Raw genomic sequence first — 22,251 nt, 5'->3', positions numbered from 1 at the left:
CTACCTCTTTTCACCCTCTGTCTGACACCGTGATTGGTCCTGCCCCGTAGCCCATCGCAAAGGAGCGCTAGTCAATAGAAGCACGATTGTTACTTAGTGATGTCATTATGTTATGGAAGTTAACAAAGGAGTCCAATGAAGGCATTTCAGGCAGAGTGTGTGTGAGAGAAACTCCCTCTGGAGGGAACTTTGGGATTTCAGCCTTTGCAGACCATTAACATGCACATAAACCTATACAACACACTAAGCATAATGGGTCATCTTTAGACAGGAGAAAAGGGGTGGAAAGAAAGGGCGTGCACATTCATAAAGTTGTTTTTTATTTGATAGTGTGACGTCAGGTACAAAATAAACTAAAGTGGAGCGGATGACATGCGTTAAAGGTCATGATGTGGATTTGAATCGACTGCTTCTCTGTTTGTGGTTCATGCTAATGTTCAGATTAGCCTTAACCAGCACACTATGGAAACTGTTAAAAAACTAAGTTGAAATATCTTCTTACTGTATTTACTGAACATTTCTCCCTTCCTCTCCTTCAGCGTCCACCCCGGCCCCTCACCAGAGCTTGTCCTCAGATTGCCCCGCCTCCCAGGCCAGTGACCCCCCCACAGATCACTCCCCTGTAGACACAGAGGGCGCCTGCAGCAACGCCAAGGAGGAACAATCGGTAAGCCCCGCCCCCTTGTCAATAACACATGGATTTGAAACAACAAGTGACCACTAATCTATTATCGTCATATGGATGATCTGTTCTCGAGTACATCTCACACAGCACACGATTCATATGGCAAAATGGGATTGATTTTACAGAAAAATGTCAAGTCAATTAAACATAAAAGGTCAAAAATGATTTAAGTGTCTTGATAAGATCGTGTATAATAAGGTGAAATCTCGGTTCGAGGTAATTACAGTCATTATCTAAATGTTTGGCTGATTTTGATGGGAGAAGTAGGAGGAAAAGGTGAACAACTTGTCACCTGCAAAATATAAACGTTGACATCCCTCTTCCGCTCTCAGGGCTCTGATGCTGCAAGGTCGAGCTCTCCGGAGCCCAGCGGAGCTCCTGACGCTCCGCAGGATCAGACCTGTCCACAGGAAGACAGCTAGAGAACAACAGACACCCAGTGGGTATTTCATGGCCCCCTCCTCTCATTTTTGTACCCTTCAGTATCAACTACCTTCACATGGTAGTCATGTCATTTTCCTGTGTTCATCCCCCCTGTTCTTTTGTCCAACAACTTCCTCCCTCTCATGTTTTCATAACATTAACTTAAGTAAAGTAAAGGCTTTATTCATATACACATTAGCAACATCTTAGTTGTTGGCAATACAAATAATAATAGTTGAAAAAGCTCTTTATTTTTCTCATACTGCTGTCTGTGCTGCAGCACCTCTTTTCACCCTCTGTCTGAAACCAGAGCCTAGTCTGCTCTGATTGGTATGCTTGCCGACTCTGTTTTAATTGGTCAACCGCTTAGAGATGTCCTCCCCTTAGCTAGCAGGTTCATTTCCAAGCGTGGTCAATTAAGTTCTAGCTTAAGGTAGCATGTAGCTAACTTAGCGTCATTATTTGTATGATATCCATTATTTTTTAACTGTTTTGTGAATTAACGTTAGCATATTTCATGTCTGTAAGCCACCAGTTGCTCATCTTCTCATTGAGGAAGATAACGATGTTGGAGCGCTAGCCAATAGAAGCGCGAGTATTACATATTGATGTCATTATGTTATGGAAGTATACAAAGGAGTCTAATGGAGGCGTTTCAGGCAGGGGGGAGGAGAGTGGTGGGAGAGAAACTCCCTCCACACAGGGAGCACAGGGATTTTAGCCTTTGCAGACCGTTTACATGCACACAAAAATAACACACTACAGGAAAGGGAAAAACGCCAAAAAGCATAATAGGGCCTCTTTAAGATATTAAACAAATAAGTCATTAAAATGTGCATTAAAATGCAATAATGGTGCAAGTAATATGCAGGAACAAGCAAACTATATACATGTTACAGTAGGTCAAATGAGATAAAGCAATATTAAATAATGTACATTGGATATGTCCGGTCTAAAGTAATAAAATATAAATAAATGTTTAGATTATAAACAGATGTATGTGTTATATACATAAGTAAAGAACCTGCTTTCTTTTAGCTGATTTAGCATAATTGTTTTCCCAGGTTGCCTTTCCACGATAACACAGCTTATGCAACTCAAGAGAGTCACTGCTTGCAAATAAGTAACATGCGATTTTATGTATTTCTATTACATTATTTTGATTACTGATGTCAAACTGCAGTCTTCTGACTATATGTTCAATCCAGGCCACCAAATGAAATGCCTGTTACCTTGATGAAAATGACTGATCTTCAGCTTTAGAAAATAGTTGGAGACATTGACCCTGGTTTCTTTATTAGCTTCATATTAACATTCATCTCCTTTATTCCCTTCCCATGTGTGCTTTGCAGCCCATTATAAAAGAGCCTTGGTTCAATGTTTCTGTCATCGTGTTTCTCTGCATCGCCCAAACTAAAGATAAGGAAGGCACAACGTTGCCCCCCTGTGGTTAGATCTGTAACCGAATGAATGCAGATTCCTGATTTAGTCAATCCGTTTGTTCTTTCAGGGAATGGAAGCTCTGAAGGCCAAGACAGAAGAAGCTCACAAGAAAAGAGAAGAAGAGAGAGTGACTGTGAGATCTCTTACACTGTTTTTTCAACCTTTTAAAGGATATTTTTGGCAGTTCTGTAACAAGCTGGCTTTCCTAGGATCTGCTTTTCCTCCAGAGGCCACACACTGTACTGTACTGTACTGAACTGAACTGAACTCCTCAGCATGACAACCAGACTTTGGCTTTATCGTCCAATCAAATTACATTTCAACCAGGAAGTGACCTTTAATCTTTGATAAACACACAGCGGGAGGCGACTTCCTGTCACGGATTAATGAGTTTACACCTGCGAGGAAGCGTTAAACAGCCATGGTGACACTGATGATGCAAATATTTTTTCACGAGGAGCAGCGTCCTACTGTATGCGGTTGACCTTGGGTTTTGTCAACCGCCACCAGCAAAGACTGTAACACAGCAGATGGATTTTGCCAAATGTTCTCATAGTGTTGCTCCACCGATTCGTCCATTTGCATGAACAGACTCGATGTGGATTCAGCTGTGAGCAAAACTGTTCTCTGCGGCTTCCCTCCAGACCCGAAACATATAAAAAAAATATTCTTTTTCTTATTTTATAAGCTGTGAATTCTTAGCTGGTGTCGTTAGAGGCATCGGAATGACTACGAGGCATTGACGTGGAAATCAAAATTTGCCAAACTATCTATTTTGTAAATAAGAATCCCCCCCCCTCCCTTATACCTGAGCCTCTGTGCCATAACATAGCCTCTCTGATGCCAACTACCTGTGTTTCTCTCAAGCAATGCCCTACCAGCACATCCATTTTTTGACGTCTGGATGTTTGTTTCGCTTTTGCAGCCATTCATTTCTGAAAAATGTCTTTGTTTCTGTTGGGTCGGTGAGATATGAACTGTGAATTTGTGTTACATGGTCATTTGAAATAAAGCCTGCTGTACCTGTCTCGCTCTGTTTGAGCCCGAAAGAACGATAAAGATGGCATCAAGATATCCTGCTACTCTTCAAAGGTTACAGGTTTTTTTTTTTTAAGTAAATAGAAAGCAGATTTTCCTGCATCTTTTTCTTTTTTTTTTAATATTCTACATTTCCAGCTGAGGTCGCATTGTTTACAATTTGCCATTTTGAATCATATCTCTGTTTGGTTTCTTGGATTAATAAGCAGATTAAGAGACAGTAGAGTGCATTTCTATGCCTTATCAGGTTTATTTTTGTTGTCCAGTCACTGTTCTTCTTGTATACAGTAAACAGGTCATTGTTGTAACAAAGCACTTATCGTAGGTCTGCTCCACCCAATCCAAACGGTCAAAAAGAAGGGTTATATAATACGAACAATAGAGATATCACTATTAACTGCTAGACATACAATAACAAACAATTACTGTACCCCTTGCTCGTGTAAGAAAAATGAGAAATAGTCCAAAATATTTTGTAAATTTTATTTATGGAATTAAGAATTGTCTTCATGAAGAGAAAAAAAGGACTTTTGTACGTCTATGACTTCCCCTTACACTGTACCCATGCCACTGTTCAGTCACAAATAAAATATCATGTGATTCCCACCATGCTCCATTTTCTTATATTTGTTCAACCTGATGCTGTTCTTTTTATAAAAAATGATCTCTAAAGAGAACAAAAGCAGCCAACAGAGGCTGCTCTGCTCACACAAATACTGCAGTGATCTTTAACCATACTCATGTGACTGCTTATGTGATATAATAGTATAATCACTTGTTCTTTTTTTGTGCTGATCGTACTACTTAATCACATAAGCGGCCATCAAAATCATACTTAAGTAAAAGCACAGACATTTTCAAAGCAAAGTGCATTTCAAGAACCAAAGTATAAGTTTTAATGCAGAGAAATGGCCACAATTTTTATGTGAATGCTCAATTTATACCAGGCATTTAATTATAGCTGATCAAAGTGGATCTAAACAGCCTTTTATGCAGGTAGGAAGTGTTCTCATGCCTTCCACACAATCAATCTGAAGGGTCATTAAATTATTAATGGATAATGAAAATAAAAAAAAGGTTCTGCTGCACATATTTGTAGAGGTTTGCTTTTGTTGCGAAATATTGGGACATTTGACCTTTAAATGAAACCATCTGGGACTTTTATAACAGAAATCACTTTTTATGGACTTCTAATAACTCATACACATCTGCTTTTTGTCAAGGGATACATGCCAAATGGTTGGAAAGCACTTTATTTTACAAGAATATCAAATGTTATTTTGTGAGTAACTCCAGCTGTCAGATAAAGGCAATTATATAATTAAAATAATTGTACTTTTGTTACCACTGCTGCTGTCATAACAAACATGGATCTACAAATTAAATTGCTGTTCTGTTGCTTTGCTTCTCCAAGAGTAAACTATAGTTGTGGCAATAGATTGTGTAATTCTGTAATATCCAAAGTCAATGAAAGTGTGGAGGATACGTCCCCTCCTGACCCAGAAAGTGACGCAACTTCTGGCCCAGGCTCTCGTCATCTCACGCCTAGACTACTGCAACTCCCTCCTGGCTGGTCTACCTGCATGTGCCATCCGACCTCTGCAGCTCATCCAGAATGCAGCGGCTCGTCTGGTCTTCAACCTTCCTAAATGTTCCCACACCACGCCGCTCCTCCGCTCCCTTCACTGGCTTCCAGTAACTGCTAGAATCCACTTCAAGACACTGGTACTTACGTACCATGCTGTGAATGGATCTGGCCCTTCCTACATCCAGGACATGGTTAAACCATACACCCCAGCAGGTGCACTACGCTCGGCGTCAGCCAAACGGCTCGCTGCACCAGCACTGCGAGGGGGACCCAAGTTCCCATCAGCAAAAACACGTCGGTTTGCTATCCTGGCTCCAAAATGGTGGAATGAGCTCCCCATTGACATCAGGACAGCAGAAAGCTTACACATCTTCCGGCGCAGTCTAAAAACTCATCTCTTTCGACTCCACTTCGAGCAATACAATTACTAACAAAGCACTTGTATACTAAAAAAGGACTGGCTTATCTAAAGCTAGTTGAGTAGCACTTGAAAAATGTTGGCTCTATGAAACCTGATGTACTTATATGATTCTGTTTTCTTCAAGTTTGTATCTTCTTGGTCGAATGCACTTATTGTAAGTCGCTTTGGATAAAAGCGTCAGTTAAATGCAATGTAATGTAATGTGTGGAAAGTTTAAAGGTCAGAAGTACACAAACATTACTGAAATGTTTTAGAACAGGAATTGTCTCTATTACAAAGCCTTCATCTTCCACCAATGTCATCTATCAATACACTAAAGTAAGTTGTTTTATTAATCACATTCCCTCAGATTATACATAGCAAAGTGAATTAAGATGATTAACAAGATGCCCAGACTTCCTGGATTGCCTATTAAACTTGCCTGGCCTGCTTCATCTAAGTCCTGATGTCTGTGTGATACCTGTGTTAAACTCACACTGACACAAGACACAAGTCCTATATCCCTTTGTATTCTGAGGCCTGCAGGATTGTGTATTCAGCTCCAGCTCTGAGTTCATGTATCGATCAGTGTGTGTTTACATAGAGAGCTGAGCAGCGGTGTGTCCTCGTCCACAGTCAGTCACAAGTCAACACACAGCCATGCTTCCTGTGGGGATACGGATGAGTGCACTCACTTCGCAGTGCTGTCTAATCTACGCTACTTTGGGATTGGTGCTGTCAAGGTATGAGTTGTATTGCTCTGTTTAGTCATTAATTGCCTGAATATATTTATATGTTTTGGTCAAGTTTAATATCCATCAAGGGTAACTAATGTAACAGCCTTGATGTCATAGAATACTAAATGTTTCTATTGTGGGATTAAAACTAATTGATTTTATTTTGAATTCTGTATTATCTTAGAAGAGATGGCTTTAGAACATTTAAAAATACATCCAATTAAGCTTTCCGTATATGCGCTAATGCTAGGAATTTGAGTAGCTAGTAGTTTCAAAAGCTAGGAGTTTGAGTAGCTTGTGGTTTCTTTTATATTTTTTCACAGAATTGTATTCTGCATTATTCTCAAAGTACAAAACAAAAATCTAAAATTGAATGTCTTTATGCCGGGCTCTTATGAGCTTCCGTAAAATTAAAGGGGACCTATCATGCAAAATGCACTTTTGTACGTCTTTTATACATGAATATGTGTCCCCGGTGTTCCAGGGAATTCACCAAGTGTCAGAAAACACAACCCTCTCTATTTTCCTCCATACCCAAATCTCTAAAAAAAAGGGGCTGCAACGGATCTGATAAAAACTGATCCAGATTTGAACACTGTCCTGACGTCAGGACAGTCGCGCTACGGCTGTTGGGCCAACTCCACCAATCAGGACAGCCACGGCCATTGCCGTTCGAAAGCGCTGGAGACGCTGTAGTACATATGCCAGGCCAGTAGATGGTGCTGTTCTCACAGAATCTGCCCTTGCAAAAACAGAGCTAAAAAAATGTCAAATTGAGCAAAATGAGGCATGGCTAAAATGCATGATCTGTTTGGTATTTTGAAAAAATAAAAGTATAAATATGCCTTATATAGGTATGGTCCTACACTATATTATTCAAATATAGCATGATAGGTCCACTTTAAATGTATTTTCTCTGATTTTGATCTATTTGTAATGTAAATATTTACAACCTTATTCTACAGAAATGTAGTTAGAAAAAATTGAAACACATTTGCTTCCAAATTGATAAACATGTCTGTATAATAAATGTCCATTTGTTTTAACTTGATTTTCTACCAGCAATGCAGAGCCCAGTGTTCGTGAAGCTCGGTCAGCGGGCGATCAGCTGGTAGTTCAGCCGGTGGACTGTGTTCTGTCAGAGTGGAGCTCGTGGTCACGCTGCGACACCTGTCAGAAGAAAAGAGTAAGTCTGATGACAGCAGACAGGTGACAGTGCAATACATGACATGTGTTGGTTGACCCATTAGGACACCACCATGTTTACCTGATAATCTGTCATCAACATAGAATGAGATCACCTGTAGCTGATATTTTCTGCTAATGTTGATCACGTTTATATTCATCCACTTAGGGTTCTGCCTGAAACCATCACTGTGCATTGTTTAGTTTTTTTAGGCAGTGTATACCATCATGTGATATCAGAATTTACCATTGAACGCGTGTGAATGAGTTATTATCTTATTTTAGCACCTTCTTATAAGATATATATGCTATATTTAAAGGTAGGGTAGGTAAGTTTGAGAAATTGGCTCGAGATACACTTTTTGTTATATTCCATGGAATGCTCTTAACATCCCGATAGCAATGAATATCTTAAGTGCTTTGACAAAAAATCCATAAAAAAATGTCATCTGTGGAAGCCGTAATACTGTAAAAAGTACGACCAATCATTTTAGCCGGCCCGGCTAAAATAACTGGATGGCCTACCTGCCTGTCAGCCTTCCATCTGTGCACAAACTTATCTCGTGCCCTCATTGGTCATGTGCGCGTTTGTGCGTGCTGGAGGAGGGGCTCTAAGGAAGTGGCAGATTTTCTCCGGTTGTGTATTTTCAAATTCTAGCGATCTCGAGCCGGTTTCTCAAACTTACCTACCCTACCTTGAAAGGGATTTAGTTTAAGGAAACTTGTTATTCCTAAGAGTTATTAGAAAACTATCATTCTGGTATGACAGAAGCAAGGCTACATGTGGCGGCTCAATCCCCAGTTGCGTTTGAGTCGCCGAGAGGCTAAACTTGGCTATAAACTGTGACGCGTTTTCGAAGATAAAGTCCATAGTGAAGCAAGATAGTTTTTGGGATATTTAATAAACAAAATCATAACATGGACAAAACGGTCAACAGAAAAAATGACAGCACAAGCTCACCCTCTGTCATCCGCACTCGACATGAAACAGGTGACTTAAATACACAAACCACACCCATGTGACAATTACCGGAAGTGCTCAACAAACAAATAAAAGTGATGTAAACAAATAATACAAATAATGAACTTGGGCTAAGTAGCATTATGGCACCTACAATACCGGCCCCTAATTATCATTTCACAAAATTATAATTACACTATAATAAATGACAATACACACAATATACGTCCAGATCTCTTTCTTGAATTCTTTTTGTTCAGAGTTCATAAATTGCAGTCTTTTTGGAAAAGTGATCTTTACTCACTAATCAGTATCAGTAAAAATGCTTGGTGTGGTTTGTGTGTGTGCAGGGGGCAGGAGACAAAAAATAAAAAAAGACAAAAAATAGTCCGTTTAGACTTGGAAAAAGTCCTCTGCCTCCTGAAGAAGGCTAACTTCGTTAATTGGTCTGCTCAAGAAACCATTCTTGGTCTTGATCCGAAGCATACGTACGAGTCTCTTTTCTTCTTGTTTGCCACCATGTTCTCCATCCGAGGGATCTCAATCCTCTTTTCCTCTGTGGCTTTTTAGACTCTTTAATCGTTGGCTTCTATATATTGACACTATTTCCATATTCGCACAAACATTTCATTAAGCTGGAAAAAAGGAGGAGTTTCAAACGTCTCTCAAATTTGACTTGTTCCAAACTAAGATGGCAGCCGGAAGTGTAAACTTGTCTTATTCTTCTTCCTCGTTGGTTTCGCTTGCAATTTAATATCTTGTAGTTCCTCTTTGATAACATGTTTTTCTGCTTCCATTCCTGGTGCTTTTTGATTGTTCATCTGGATTTCAAGAGCCTTATACGCTTCTTCTTGTGAAAGTTCATATTTCAGGTTTGACATTTGGCTCATTAATCCGTGTACCTTCAGCTGTTGACTGGCAATTTGTTTTTCAAGCTGCCCTCTCTCTTTAGCTTCCCTCTTCCTTCTCTTCTTATGTTCCTTCATCAATTTAGCTTCCTTCCTCACCTCATTCTTTTGTTCCTCCTCTATTTCTCCACCTTTCTCTTGCTCAGGCTCACGGTCTTCACTGTCAATGGGAGCACGGATAATTCTCTTGCTCTTCTGGGCCCCTTTCTCTTTCCTATCACCCTTCTTTTCTGCCTTTTCAGTGTCCATCTCCTCTCCGCTGAAAGCAGATAAGACCAGCGCTTCGGCCATGTTTACACTTAATGAAGTTTTGTCCCGAGTATTATCAGGACATCCTCCTAATGGTCCACTAACTGTCCATCCGAGCATGGTTTTTACGGCATAAGGTCCATCCCCCACACTCCTGATTACATCAATTGGTTCAAGGGCTTTTGGAACATCTGAACCAATCAGCAACTCAATTTCAGCGTCAAGTTCAGGTAGACAAACATCCCTCAAATGCAACCATTGATTGATGTCGGTTTGACGTGGAATTTTCCTTTGTGCACGGGCATAGTCTTCTGAGTGTATATGCCGGGGAGATCACAAAAGTTGCTGTTATGCAGTCCAGCAACCTCTAGGCCTGACACAATGCTGGTTTCAACGACCTTCCTTTGACCCATAGTTCTCAGCAGAATGTTTGACCTTCTTCCTTGGAGGTTAAGTTTGTTCATAAGGCCTAATGTGCAAAACGAAGCAGTGCTGCCTGGGTCAAGAAATGCATAGGTATGCACTGTTGTGTTCCCCTTTTGGGCTTTAACTTGGACTGGTACTATGGAAAGTTTGCAACCATCTTCACCGGCCCCAGTAAGGCCACCTGTCTGAATTGAGGCTTCAGCAGTGTTTGCCGATGCTTCTTCCATTTCCTCCTGCTCGTTTTCCATTTCCTTCCTTTGTTGGTAGATGTGCAACATTCTGGGATGATTTAGATTGCATATGTTGCACCTCATTCGTTTCCTGCAGTCTCTACTTATGTGGCAGCCAAAACAAAGACCATTTTCTCTAAGAATTGTGATTTTTTCATGATGTGTCCTCCTTCCTAACTGTGGACACATCTCCAGAGCATGTTCACATCTACAATACAAACAGTTTTCTACAGTGCTTCTGTCATATTTATTTTCTGTAACCTTCACGTTGGTTGCAAAGATGCTTCCACTTGGATGAGGCTGTGGCCTTCTCATGTCTTTGCTTACGGGAGGGGGGTCTTTAATGTCCCCAAATATGGGATCTGTAGCAATTTTTACTTGCCTTTCAAGGAATTCCACAATATCCTTGAAGGCAGCTCTTTGGTGGTGTTTTTCCTGGATGTCACATGCTACAGTTCTCCATAAATCCCTCAGCCTATATGGAAGTTTCTTTAAAATGGCTAGCATGTTTGCTGGAATGTTGAGCTCAAACATGTAGTTGACATCTTCCATCGCATTGCAACATCCTCTAAGGTAGACCGTGTATGCCTGTAGAGCCCTTGTGTCCTCAGCCCTTATTAATGACCATGAAAGAGCTCTTTCCATGTATGCTGTAGCAATTTTATGTTCATTGCCAAAGTTCTGTTGTAGTAACCATTTGGCCTTACTGAATCCACTGTCTGAGGCCATATGTTGGCAACTCCGTACAAGGTCTCTGGGCAGTCCTGTTGTATATTGCTCCAGGTAGTAGAGGCAGTCTCTGGGGTTATTGTTTTTGCTTTCAATATTGAATTCGAAAGATCTCACAAATGTTTGGTACTGAAGTGGGTCACCATTAAACACTGGAATGTCTTTCTTGGGCATGGATGATAGACACTGTTGCTGGATTAATAAAGCGGTTATTTCATTTTGTTTTTCCATGACTGAAAATATATTGCACTTGTCACTGTTGCTTGTGGCAGTTACTGGATCTGGAGATGTTACATGTAGATTTTCATCTAGATTCCTGATGCCTGCATTGGGTGTTAGGGGAGCTGTATCAATGTTAGTGACAGCTCTGTCTGTGGTGGTTATGATTGGTTGTTTTAATGGTACAAACTGTATTTCCCTTTGTCCCGTTTCAAAATATGACTGCATGCCATTGGATGATATAGAACAGGGGTCTCCAACCTTTCTTCATCTGAGAGCTACTTTGAAAAAATGAAAGTGGCCAAGAGCTACTTGCATCACATCGCTTACATTTAGGCCCCGCTCACACGGGACCGTTTGCGTTTATGCACAGTATGCGTATTCAAAAAAGTCTTCCGTTCACATGCATTTGCTTCATTTAACGTGTCTGTTCAAACGAGACCGCTGGAAACGCTGTAGTACATATGCCGGGACTGTAAGTGGCGCTGTAACTTCCGCCACAAAATACACCAAAAGCAGTGAAGAAGACTCCGCAGCAGCCCCGCAGCAATGTTGCCATGGCTACCCTTCTGTTTACGCCCCGCCGTGGATTTAGCAACATGTAGTTCATGTAATTCTCCATGTCCACTTGTTGCTGATGGTTGTGGTAGAGGAGCTGTATATTTTTGCACTAATATCTGTAGCATGGTCAGTAGCAGTAGCACTAGCAGTAGCTACTGACAGGAGGAGGAGCATGTCTCCGTGGAGAGGACTCGCTCAGAGAGATATTCTCTACAAACACCGGGTGAGATCCTCCTTTGTCAATATAATGGATCAATGCATGAAATCTGACTCTGTTTATTTTTGTTTAAGGAGTATATTGGGCGTTAACAATTCTGGTTTGCCTTTTATAATATTATTTCATTCAAGAACCCCTTGTGCGTTTAATTAACACAGCCATGCTACAGCAGTGAGCAGGAGAGGTGGGGAAAGGTGGGGCTATCGTTATTTTTTCAGGAAATATTCGTATAGAGCTGATTACACGGACTCGGTTGACCCCCCAGAGCGTTTTGTTTGCAAATCTATCCACCTTGGGACCCGTTATCGTTTGTGGGGTCAGTTTCTATCGGCCTCGTGTAAATAATAGGGCTATACGCACGCGAAACTATGCAGATACAAGCAGTTTTCTCCTCGTGTAAACGGCGCCTTATTCACATAGCCCTCATCAGTTGAATTAAGCTACTTTTGTACACATGTGAAATTGCAATACCTAAAGCTTATAAAAAATCTTAACTTCACATCAAGTTCCAAGAAAACGAAAATTTCTCACATATTATTATGGCCCACATAATAAGTACATCACTTAACATTCACATAAGTGTCCTTAATCACCACCTTACAAGCATTTCACTCTTTTGTTAGTGAGATGAATGGCACTGGCAGTCCACCATACAGGGGTCTGCTGGAGTGTACCCACTTAGGTTCACTCTAATAGAGTAATTTAAATGTTCTTCAGTCAGTATTGTTCTGTATTTAGATTTCATTCAGAAAAAGCTGCTTCACAAAGGTATGTAGAACAGAACCAAATAAAGCAGACATTTTCAGTGCTGCTTGGTGAATGTTCTATAGTTTTCTGGGTCTACAAGGCTCCAGAAATGTTGTGAGTTTTGCTGAGACTTAAGCTGAACATGATTTTGGAGATCTCCACAGGATTGACACTGAACAGTTGTTCAGCCATCTTTTTCTTCTTCTTCGTCTTGACATTAAATTATAAACCATAATAAATCAATTGTATAGCTCTAGCCTCCCTATATCTGTGTGTGAAAATGGTTCCATCCTCAAAAACTAAAACTTCTGCAGTCTAACTGCAGCTTCTAGCTACGGTCTTCTGTTAAAAAAAAGACACTGAATGTCCTGAATGTGGCATCACACACATGACTTGAGTCTGAACACAGCAGACAACAGGAGTATTTACAACAGCATTATAAAAACAAAAATAGTGCATGTGGGTGCACACTTACATTCTCTGTCTTACTGTTACATAAATCCCATGAATGTATGAGATTAAGTTAGCTTCATCATATCTCAATCAGTGATTAAGTGAATAATAAAGTTTCTCTCGGGTCACTATCAGCCTGTCACTCATTATTTTCAGGGAGGGGGCGGGGTTTGGAGGAACGGAGAGGAGACGGTGATCGCGGAAGCTTTCCTCCTGCCTTCACAAACTTTACACAAGTATATATCAACTGAAAATAGCAAGAGGACATTCATACTCTGCAATCCAAGACTTGATTAAATCCACCAAAAACCTGACATGACGATAACGAGTGTTTTTCAAAAAACACAAATCCCTCCCTGTGTGTCTCTGAGCCGCAGCGACAGGGCCTGATTCAGAGCGGGTCATTCTGCTGTTAGTTCTGGACTGGTGCTGGTGGAGAAAGCAGACGTGTGTGTGTTGTCGCTGTGCTGCTGTCACGTCTGTTCCTAGATCTCTGCGTCACCGACCATTTGATATTCGTGTGACAGAAAAAATTCTAAAATAAAAAAACGTTATTGTCCAGCCGCGGCCGAAAAATCAATAAGCAACCTTACTACGCTATAATCGATAATCGAGCGGCGAGCTACTGAAAAGCTGCCCGCGAGCTACCGGTAGCTCGCGATCGACGTGTTGGAGAGCCCTGATATAGAACAATTATGGCGCATTTCCACTACACGGTCGGCCTCGACCACACTCGGTACGGCTCGGTACGGCTTGGCCGCGTTGGGCCTTAACAGGGCCGACTCACTTCATGCTGCGCTTCCATTACAGTTTAGGAACTGGGGTAGTTACTATAGTAACGCAGTGTAGGCGGAGCCGTGACGTCATCTTCAATGAGAAATCCAGAAACACAACACAACCGTTAGCTGTTAGCACTCAGAGCTCACAGCTCCTTATATATGTTCAGAAACTCGACAAAAGTTAAACAAGTACACACCACAGACTGCCTGTGTCATGGTGAATACAGTCGCTGCTTTATTTATGTCTGTATAGGCCGTTGTTGTGAGTGTGGACGGTCGGGGCATATACTGCGTTAGCTTAGCCAATCTCCATCTAGAAAAACACGAATTTTAAAAGGTTTTTCGCCTGCCGTCTGTCTGCAGACTTGACAAAGCATTAATTCATGGTTTTTACTAACCGGTATCAGTATGTTGTTACTTCGGCATCATTTTGAAACGTGTATTACAATTAAATCACGGTCAAATATGTCCATCTTGTTGTAGTTCTAGCCCTCTTGCCAGCGCTCCTCTCTCTAGTTTAGCATACTCAGCCCGACTCAGCCCTGTTTGTTGGCCCCGATAGAACCACAATTTTCTAGGGCCAGAAAAGAGGGGAAAAAGTGGCCCCGCGCCGTGCCGCGCCGGAACGAGGCCTAGTGGAAGCACAACCAAAAAAGGGGACGGCACGACACGGCACGCTTAAAGCGAGCTACGCGCTGCAATGGAAATGCGCCATTAGCTGATCCCCTGGGGGCTGCTAACACTTTCATTTTTGCAATGGTGGCAGCAATGTTTCCTTCCAATTCCATTTGCTCCTTTTTCTTCCTCAATTCCTGCTCCTGTGCTTCCAGGACATGTTTGTCCTTTAGGAGTTTTTGGAGTACTTTCATGGCTGCCACTTCGGCCTCAGCTTTTATGTGTGCAGATGCGGTGCTGGAAACTCTTGAGCTTTGCCTGCTTTTTCTGCTACCAATGTTTGATATGCTGTCACCAGGTTGTATATCATCTTGTGTGCATGATGTAGCCTTCATGTTTGACGGGGGAAAGAGAACGTCCTGCTGAGCCTCAGTGTGTTCGAATTGCTCCTTTACATTGGCAGGTGCCTTGTCTGGTAGAATGAGAGGAATATCTGTGTTTGCAGCGATTGGTTCATTGGCAGTCACATGACCTGTTTGCAGAAAGGGTCTCCTCCCAGTTTCCAAGAGCCATTGTCGTACATCCTCCATAAAATCATTGTTATGTTTTGTTATTTGTTGATACCAGTTATTTTGTATTTCCAGGTCGTCTTCGGAAAGCAACATAATAACTGATTCATGTGCTGTTTTTGCATTTTCATATTGATGAATTAATTTGTCCAGTTTGAGTTTAACATCCTTTGCGTTTTCATCATTTTTCATTAGATGTTTGATTTCCTGTGTGCGTCCTTTAATCTTCTGCACGTTTGACTGACATTCTTTTTGCAGTTGTTCGATTTTCCAAGCCAAGGCTTTACTAGTAAGCTTGACAGTCCTTTTTTACATTCCATCGTTTGTGTCACTCATATTTGATGCAATATGTGTGGTGCTTTAGCATTTAAAGTAACACGACAGTGTTCACTGGCATGCAACTTAAACCAGCGGGGCCCGGCCGCCACAGCAAAACAAACAATTCGAAAACTTCCGCTGCTCACGGCATAACAAGCACACACCACCGCCGCTCACAGCACATAACAAAACTTCCGCCGCTCACGGCATAATAAACACACAACAAAAGCCAAAGTCCCCAATGGACAAACGGTCACGCTTCCCAAACTGTGTCCAGCAAAATACACAAGAAAGGAAATAATCGTGCCTACCGCTTTTAGCTTGTTGTGCGATGCAGTCAATGAGTGTCCATCAGTGAGTCCTCGTGGCTACTCCAATCCATATCGATTAGGGAAAAACGGTCCGTAAGCTTAGGAAGCCGGCCGGTCCGTCCAGTTCGGTCTCTGAATGCGAATCACGGTTTGTATGCATGTAAACGGTGTGCAGAGTCAAAACCCTCAAATTACACCCTGTAGCGAGTAAAACTCTAACACAGAAAATACCTCCCCAAAATGCCTCGTTGGAGATACGTCATTGTCCATTTGATTCTTCCGGGTACGGCATGATGTCAAGCCGTACCTGGAACGAAATGGACCAATCCGTGGAGCCGTTACGTTACGTCCGCGGAGCCGTTACGTTAAGCCCCCGCTGATTGGTCCAAATTGACCAATCCACGGACTTCCTCACACACACATCTGTGTGCAGGGAGCAGGCAGCTCTGCTGATTTCTCCTCCCTGGCTGCAGGCTGATAACAGACAGTTGGGATTGCGGCTAAATTCTCTCTGCAGACCCATTCTCTCTGCAGACCCATTCTCACAGCGTTTATCAACCTTTTTCTTACTCAATATCAAGCCACACTTATTGTTTTTACTTCGGCTGTGAGTTTGTGTGTGCTCAGGATGAGTTTGGCTGTGTTTCGCTATGTATCCTAAACAAGGAAACAACACCTCCACGGAGCTCAGCGCGATTCACAACGTCCCGACCAATCAGAGCACACTGTGCTCACAGGGAGGGTGGGGGCTGGAGCTATTGGAGCTACAACGAGCCGTTAAAGGCAGAGAGTGAAATTCAGTGAATACACGTAGTTTACAGAGATGTTGTATGAGAAACCAATGTGAGTTTGGAAAATTGCACAATATAAATCTATGTTAGTATACCTCAACAATGGAATTATGATCAGTGGAAATGGCCATGACACCTCTCCTTTAATGTGGGCGGCTCAATCCCCAGTTGCGTTTGAGTTGCCGAGAGGCTAAACTTGGCTATAAACTGTGACGCGTTTTCGAAGATAAAGTCCATAGTGAAGCAAGATAGTTTTTGGGATATTTAATAAACAAAATCATAACATGGACAAAACGGTCAACAGAAAAAATGACAGCACAAGCTCACCCTCTGTCATCCGCACTCGACATGAAACAGGTGACTTAAATACACAAACCACACCCATGTGACAATTACCGGAAGTGCTCAACAAACAAATAAAAGTGATGTAAACAAATAATAATACAAATAATGAACTTGGGCTAAGTAGCATTATGGCACCTACACTACAGCTAGCAGCTAGCTAACTTAACTTAGACATTTGAAACAGGAGTTAGTGCTAATTTGGCTCTATAAGTTAGTAGAATGAGTCACTAGCATCCCTAAAGACTTTATTAACACCTTGTTTTGTATAAAATAATCAGTTTAGGCAATTTTTGGCTAGTTTTAGTGACTTCCAGGAGTTCCACGTAGTTGTGCCTGGTAGGCATTAGGCCTACTGACCAAAAACCTATCGGTGGTACTAGGTGGATGTTGCTTTTAACAGTCACACTATCTGACCAACTCCATTCCCTTTTCAAGTTCTTAGCGCTAAGCTAAATTAGCCCTTAGCTGTTGGTAGCTTTAGCATAGCAGAGTTATACTAATCTTCTCCTCTAACTCGCGCAAAAAGTAAATTAATATATTTCCAAAACCTCAGACCTTTCTTTTGACTTAAAACAAATGGTTGACCTTAACTTAAAAATAAAGCAAATAAATATAATGTACAAAAGAAAAGGTAAGGTTTTGTCTGCTGCAGTAAACTAAATAGGCCTACATGTAAGTAAGTTGATCCAACTATTGTAATGCGCCGTAAATGAGATAAGATTTGGTACAGTCAGTTTAGAGAATGGTGAATAAATCATTCCCAAAGAGCTAGTATTGAGAGATAATTTTGCAGTGTGAGGCATTCAACATTTTGACCCTTCTGGGCAGTTTTTCTGTGAGGCAAAGGTCTCAGCGGATGTACTCCAGTGCTCTATCTCATCCACTTTACAAGGAGGGGGATTAATAACCTTGACATGACAAAGTGAAAACAGCCCTCTAATGAGATTTCGGCTGTTATAGTCCCCCGGAGCAGATTCCGAGCTCTTCCAGCACCTTTATTGGGCTGTTAGGAGCCGCTCTCGGTGTTTCTCTGACCGTTTATGTGTTTGTCTCCCTCACCCATCCAGTATCGCTATGCTAAACTGGAGCAGCCGTCTCAGTTTGGAGGGCAGCCGTGCAATTTTTACGGCAGGGAGGAGGAGGCCTGTACCGTTCCGGACCGCTACACCTGCGACAATGTTCCCTTGTGTGAGGGATTCCTCTGCAAACAAACAGGTATATCCATAAACTGTATACTATGGGTATATCATACAGGGCGGACTGGCCATCTGTAGAATCTGGAGAATCACAGAACGGCCAGTCGTCAAAGGCTGTTGACGGCCGGCTCGGTTCGCTGACGGCCGGCACCGTTCGTTGCATCATCGAAATAGCCCCCCCCCCCCGGGCTGGGGGAGATTCCAGGGCAGATTTTTTGTCCCAGTCCGCCCCTGCATACAGTCCACATATAATATTACACTGCTTCTGTCTTTATGCTAAGCTAAAGTAAGTTATTTAGTGGCTCGCTTTAGGCACTGTTCCAACATCTTAAGGCAAATAAGCATTGCATATGTGTATTAGCATTTTTAAGACTTTATTTTTGGACAGATGTTTTGATACTAGGCCTTATTTTTGTGAAGTGAATTCAATGTTGTTTAAGACTTTTTATGAATCCACAGGAAGCCTGGCTGTAGTTCAGATCTAGAATGCCAAAAGTAGGTAGGTAGGAGGTGAGGAAGGGGCTAATTGCCATCCACATCTGTCCTCTCCTTCAGGTCGCTGTATTCCCAGAACTCTGCAGTGCAGTGGGGAGGATGACTGCGGGGACATGTCTGATGAAGCCGGCTGTAAGACAGTTTCCAAGCCCTGCAGACAGGAGGCCGAAGAGTACTGGGGAATCGAAAATCTCGCCAAAGGGTTAGTCACTTTCCCATTAGTCTACAATATAAGTGTCAGTTATTTCAGGGGACTTGAATACCTCAAACATGATGTTCTTCCCACAACAATTTGGTGCTGTTACTTATCTTTCAGAATCAACATCCTGAACAGTAACCTGGAGGGAGTGGTGCTTGATAACAGATACTACGCTGGCAGCTGCCTGCCAGACTACATCCAGGATGTCAGATTCAGGAAGCCTTACAACTTACAACAGTACACTCATCAGGTGAAACCAGCTGCCAATCACACATATGAATGATGTTTTATTAAGGAACCACTTTTGTTTTATTAATTTGGTCCTCCTTATTACAAAATGTTAAGGACATTTTCCCTCCCATGTTTTTACAGACAAAAGGCTCTTATGATTTCAACTTGGAGTCTTTTAGCTCATACTCTGAGTACATGGACCACACCATAAAGGAGCGCTCAACCCAAACCATTATTTCCATTGGTTTTGCCATTCCAGGCGTAGTTGAATTTGGCTTCAACTACAATAGTGCCAAACATACCAAGTCTGAACGGAAGATCCGGCGTGCTTCTGGCAAGGTGAGTTATTATTTTTTTGTTGCATTAACCCAGTTAAACCTAGTGATCTCTCAAAAACAGAATAAAAACCTTCAAGGATTTATCATATAAACTCACATGTCAACTATTTTATCTGTCAATTCAGACTCCAATCTTAACCTTAAAGCATTAAAGTGTCCATTAATTGCCTCATGTTTTCTCTCAGACCAACAGCTTTGTGAGGGCCAAAGCAGAGCTGGAGCTGGCCCAGTACATATTGAAGTCAGACGATTTAATGCTTCACCCTGAGTTCTTGCAGCGGCTACGCTCTTTGCCGCAGACCTATGTTTATGGGGAATACAGGCAGATCTATAAGGACTATGGCACCCACTACATCACAGAGGCAGCCCTCGGTGGAGACTTCACACACACTATCATCCTGGATAAGGAGAAGCTTGAGAACTCAGGTAATCAGTTTATGAGGCCTCGGTCAAATCAAGCTTGGTTTGAATGCTGAGTTTCTAATTGTACTATGAACACAAGAATGCATATCAAAACAAGATAAGTATCATGATCATATACTTTGGTTTGGCAATAGCAGTGACATCCTCTACATCCCGTCATCTTCAACACTGATACCTGGTGATCAGTAGTAACAGATCAAATAATATATATCTACATTTGTATTAAACCTAGGTTAAAAAGAAAGTGCTTCACAAAAAAAAGGATCCCAAATTTGAGCCCTGAGGCACCCCACAAATAAAAGACGCAAAGTTGGATAATTGTCTTCAGTGTATACAAAGTACTTCCTGTTGGATAAATAAGAGGGACACCAGTTTAGTGCTACTCCAAATATCCCCTGTCAATTTGAATATGGTGGCTGTCAAACGTTGCAGACAGATTTAAAATAGTTACAATGGCAATTTCATTATGGTCTAGCTGCGTGAGATTAAAATATAAACTCCCTGACTACTTTGTTGTTCTAGAATATTCTTTGGAGGACTACAAACGCTGCACACAGTCAGGCCTAAAGGTCGGGGCCAACATATATGGTGTTTATGTGTCTGCCGGAATCGAGGGTGGATCCTGTGATGGCCTGCTCAATGAGATGGGAGGTGAGGTACCACGTTCTTACCAAAGTCCCTGCAGGATATTTTCTGTTCTTCATCAGACAAAGGAACTAAAACGTTGAGGTCTTACGGTTTCTCCACAGAGGACACAGTGCATGGCAGCATGGTGGAGGACTTTGTTGCTGTTGTAAGAGGTGGAAGTAGTGAGTCCATCACTGCTTTGGTGTCTAAAAAACTTCCCACCCCGCAACTGATGGGACTGTGGGGTGAAGGCGTACGTTTCAACCCAGATTTTCTTCGCACAACGGTGAGTTTCTCTGCTTTTTACTTAATGTCATGTTTTCCTTTTCGCTAATTTCTTACCTTGTCTCATTCTGTGTTCTTTCACATTATGATACATGCTATAAACTAAATGCTAATATTCTCCCATCAATGTGTACTTAATAACTAATCGATGCCAGAACATTCAGCAGAGAGTTGATCTTTGGAGTTACCAATATTTGCTCAATTACAAACAGGCAAAGTACAAATTGGCTGATCAATAACACATTTGAGGACAAACTGCAAAGACGCCAAATAGTAATTGTGCCAAATACAAACAGGCTGCCTCCCTCAGACAAGGCCACGTTTCAGATTTTATTAGAGCTCTATCATTTTTTTTTTAAATTGAAAATAATTTCATAATGACATTTGTTTCTCATTAGACACGGCCCCTGTATGCGCTGGTCACTTCGAGAGACTTCTCCCAGGATGCCACGCTGAAAAGAAACCTGAAGAGAGCGCTGTCAGAGTACCTGGCAGAGGCCAGCCCGTGTCGATGTGCTCCCTGCCACAACAACGGAGTGGCCGTTTTGAAAGGTACCTCAAAGGATATTAATGTTGGTATTCCCATATCCAGAATTTATAGATTGAAAGCTCATTATCAAATTCTGACTTTCTTTTCTGAGCTATGTTTTGTTATTTTACGTATAGTTTTGGGCACAATACTTAAAGGGATATGTGGATTTCCCCGTGAAAAACAAAGCTGTCCTCAAAAATCAATGTTTTGATATACAAATAGTTGTTTTGGGGTGATGGATTCCTTTACTCTTGGCAGAAACTATGAGAAAGAGCAACATACAGCATAGTTTAGCAAGAGAGGTCAAAATGATGCAAAGAGTTTTCAGTCTTTGGGGGTGACCTTTGTTTTTACTTAAAGGGACATTACGTGACCTTTTTTATCTTCAAAGGATGACTAAGCAAGCTGATTTCACCAATGAATCTTCTCTATTTGAGTTTTGTTTCCTAACACAAGATAATAGTGCGGAAAGTGAATCTGACGATGTTTCGGTTGAGATAATGATGTTAGTTATAATGATGAGAACGAAATACATATCTCCTACTCCTTCAACAGGCACCAGATGTGACTGTGTGTGTCCTGGTGGCTACTCTGGGCCGGGCTGTGAGATCACTAATAGGCGAAAAGGTTAGCTCTCAAGATCCAACACAACATGCAAACAACATTTCTTTCTCTCTTTTTGCTAAAGCCTGACATATTGATATGGAATATGATGTGGTCTCTCCTGACAGATATAGCCATTGAGGGCAGCTGGAGCTGCTGGGGTGCATGGTCATCCTGCAGTGGGAGAACGATGGCGAGGAGCCGTCAGTGTAACAACCCAGCACCTGGTAACGGAGGCCTGCCCTGCAGAGGACTGCAGCAGGAGTCTACAGAATGCTATTAAAATCTGCTCTGACGTCAACATTGACATGGACAATTATTAAACCCTCCTTGAAAATATTAGATTGGTCTGCTATGTCTTTGTCTTTAGACTTACAAGGTGAAACAATGAATCA

General features: G+C 41.7%; 1 protein-coding gene across 1 annotated transcript in view; it reads left to right on the top strand.

The window, feature by feature from the left end:
- LOC117488625 overlaps positions 1-22,198 on the top strand; it is a 48,360-nt gene extending 26,162 nt beyond the window's left edge. The window contains exons 12-26 of the mRNA XM_034137631.1: positions 540-667; positions 1,018-1,104; positions 2,619-2,684; positions 6,214-6,320; positions 7,377-7,500; positions 17,995-18,142; positions 18,679-18,820; positions 18,935-19,067; positions 19,190-19,387; positions 19,572-19,812; positions 20,332-20,460; positions 20,559-20,722; positions 21,120-21,273; positions 21,809-21,880; positions 21,985-22,198. Coding sequence (XP_033993522.1) covers positions 540-667; positions 1,018-1,104; positions 2,619-2,684; positions 6,214-6,320; positions 7,377-7,500; positions 17,995-18,142; positions 18,679-18,820; positions 18,935-19,067; positions 19,190-19,387; positions 19,572-19,812; positions 20,332-20,460; positions 20,559-20,722; positions 21,120-21,273; positions 21,809-21,880; positions 21,985-22,139 — 2,048 coding nt within the window. The 3' untranslated portion in view covers positions 22,140-22,198. The remainder of the gene's footprint in view (positions 1-539; positions 668-1,017; positions 1,105-2,618; positions 2,685-6,213; positions 6,321-7,376; positions 7,501-17,994; positions 18,143-18,678; positions 18,821-18,934; positions 19,068-19,189; positions 19,388-19,571; positions 19,813-20,331; positions 20,461-20,558; positions 20,723-21,119; positions 21,274-21,808; positions 21,881-21,984) is intronic.
- Positions 22,199-22,251: the final 53 nt, after the last annotated feature.

Source organism: Trematomus bernacchii, unplaced genomic scaffold (genome assembly GCF_902827165.1).
Source record: "Trematomus bernacchii unplaced genomic scaffold, fTreBer1.1, whole genome shotgun sequence".
NCBI lineage: Eukaryota > Metazoa > Chordata > Actinopteri > Perciformes > Nototheniidae > Trematomus > Trematomus bernacchii.
The sequence above is the reverse complement of the archived record's forward strand: the minus strand, read 5'-3'. Positions and strand labels throughout refer to the sequence as shown.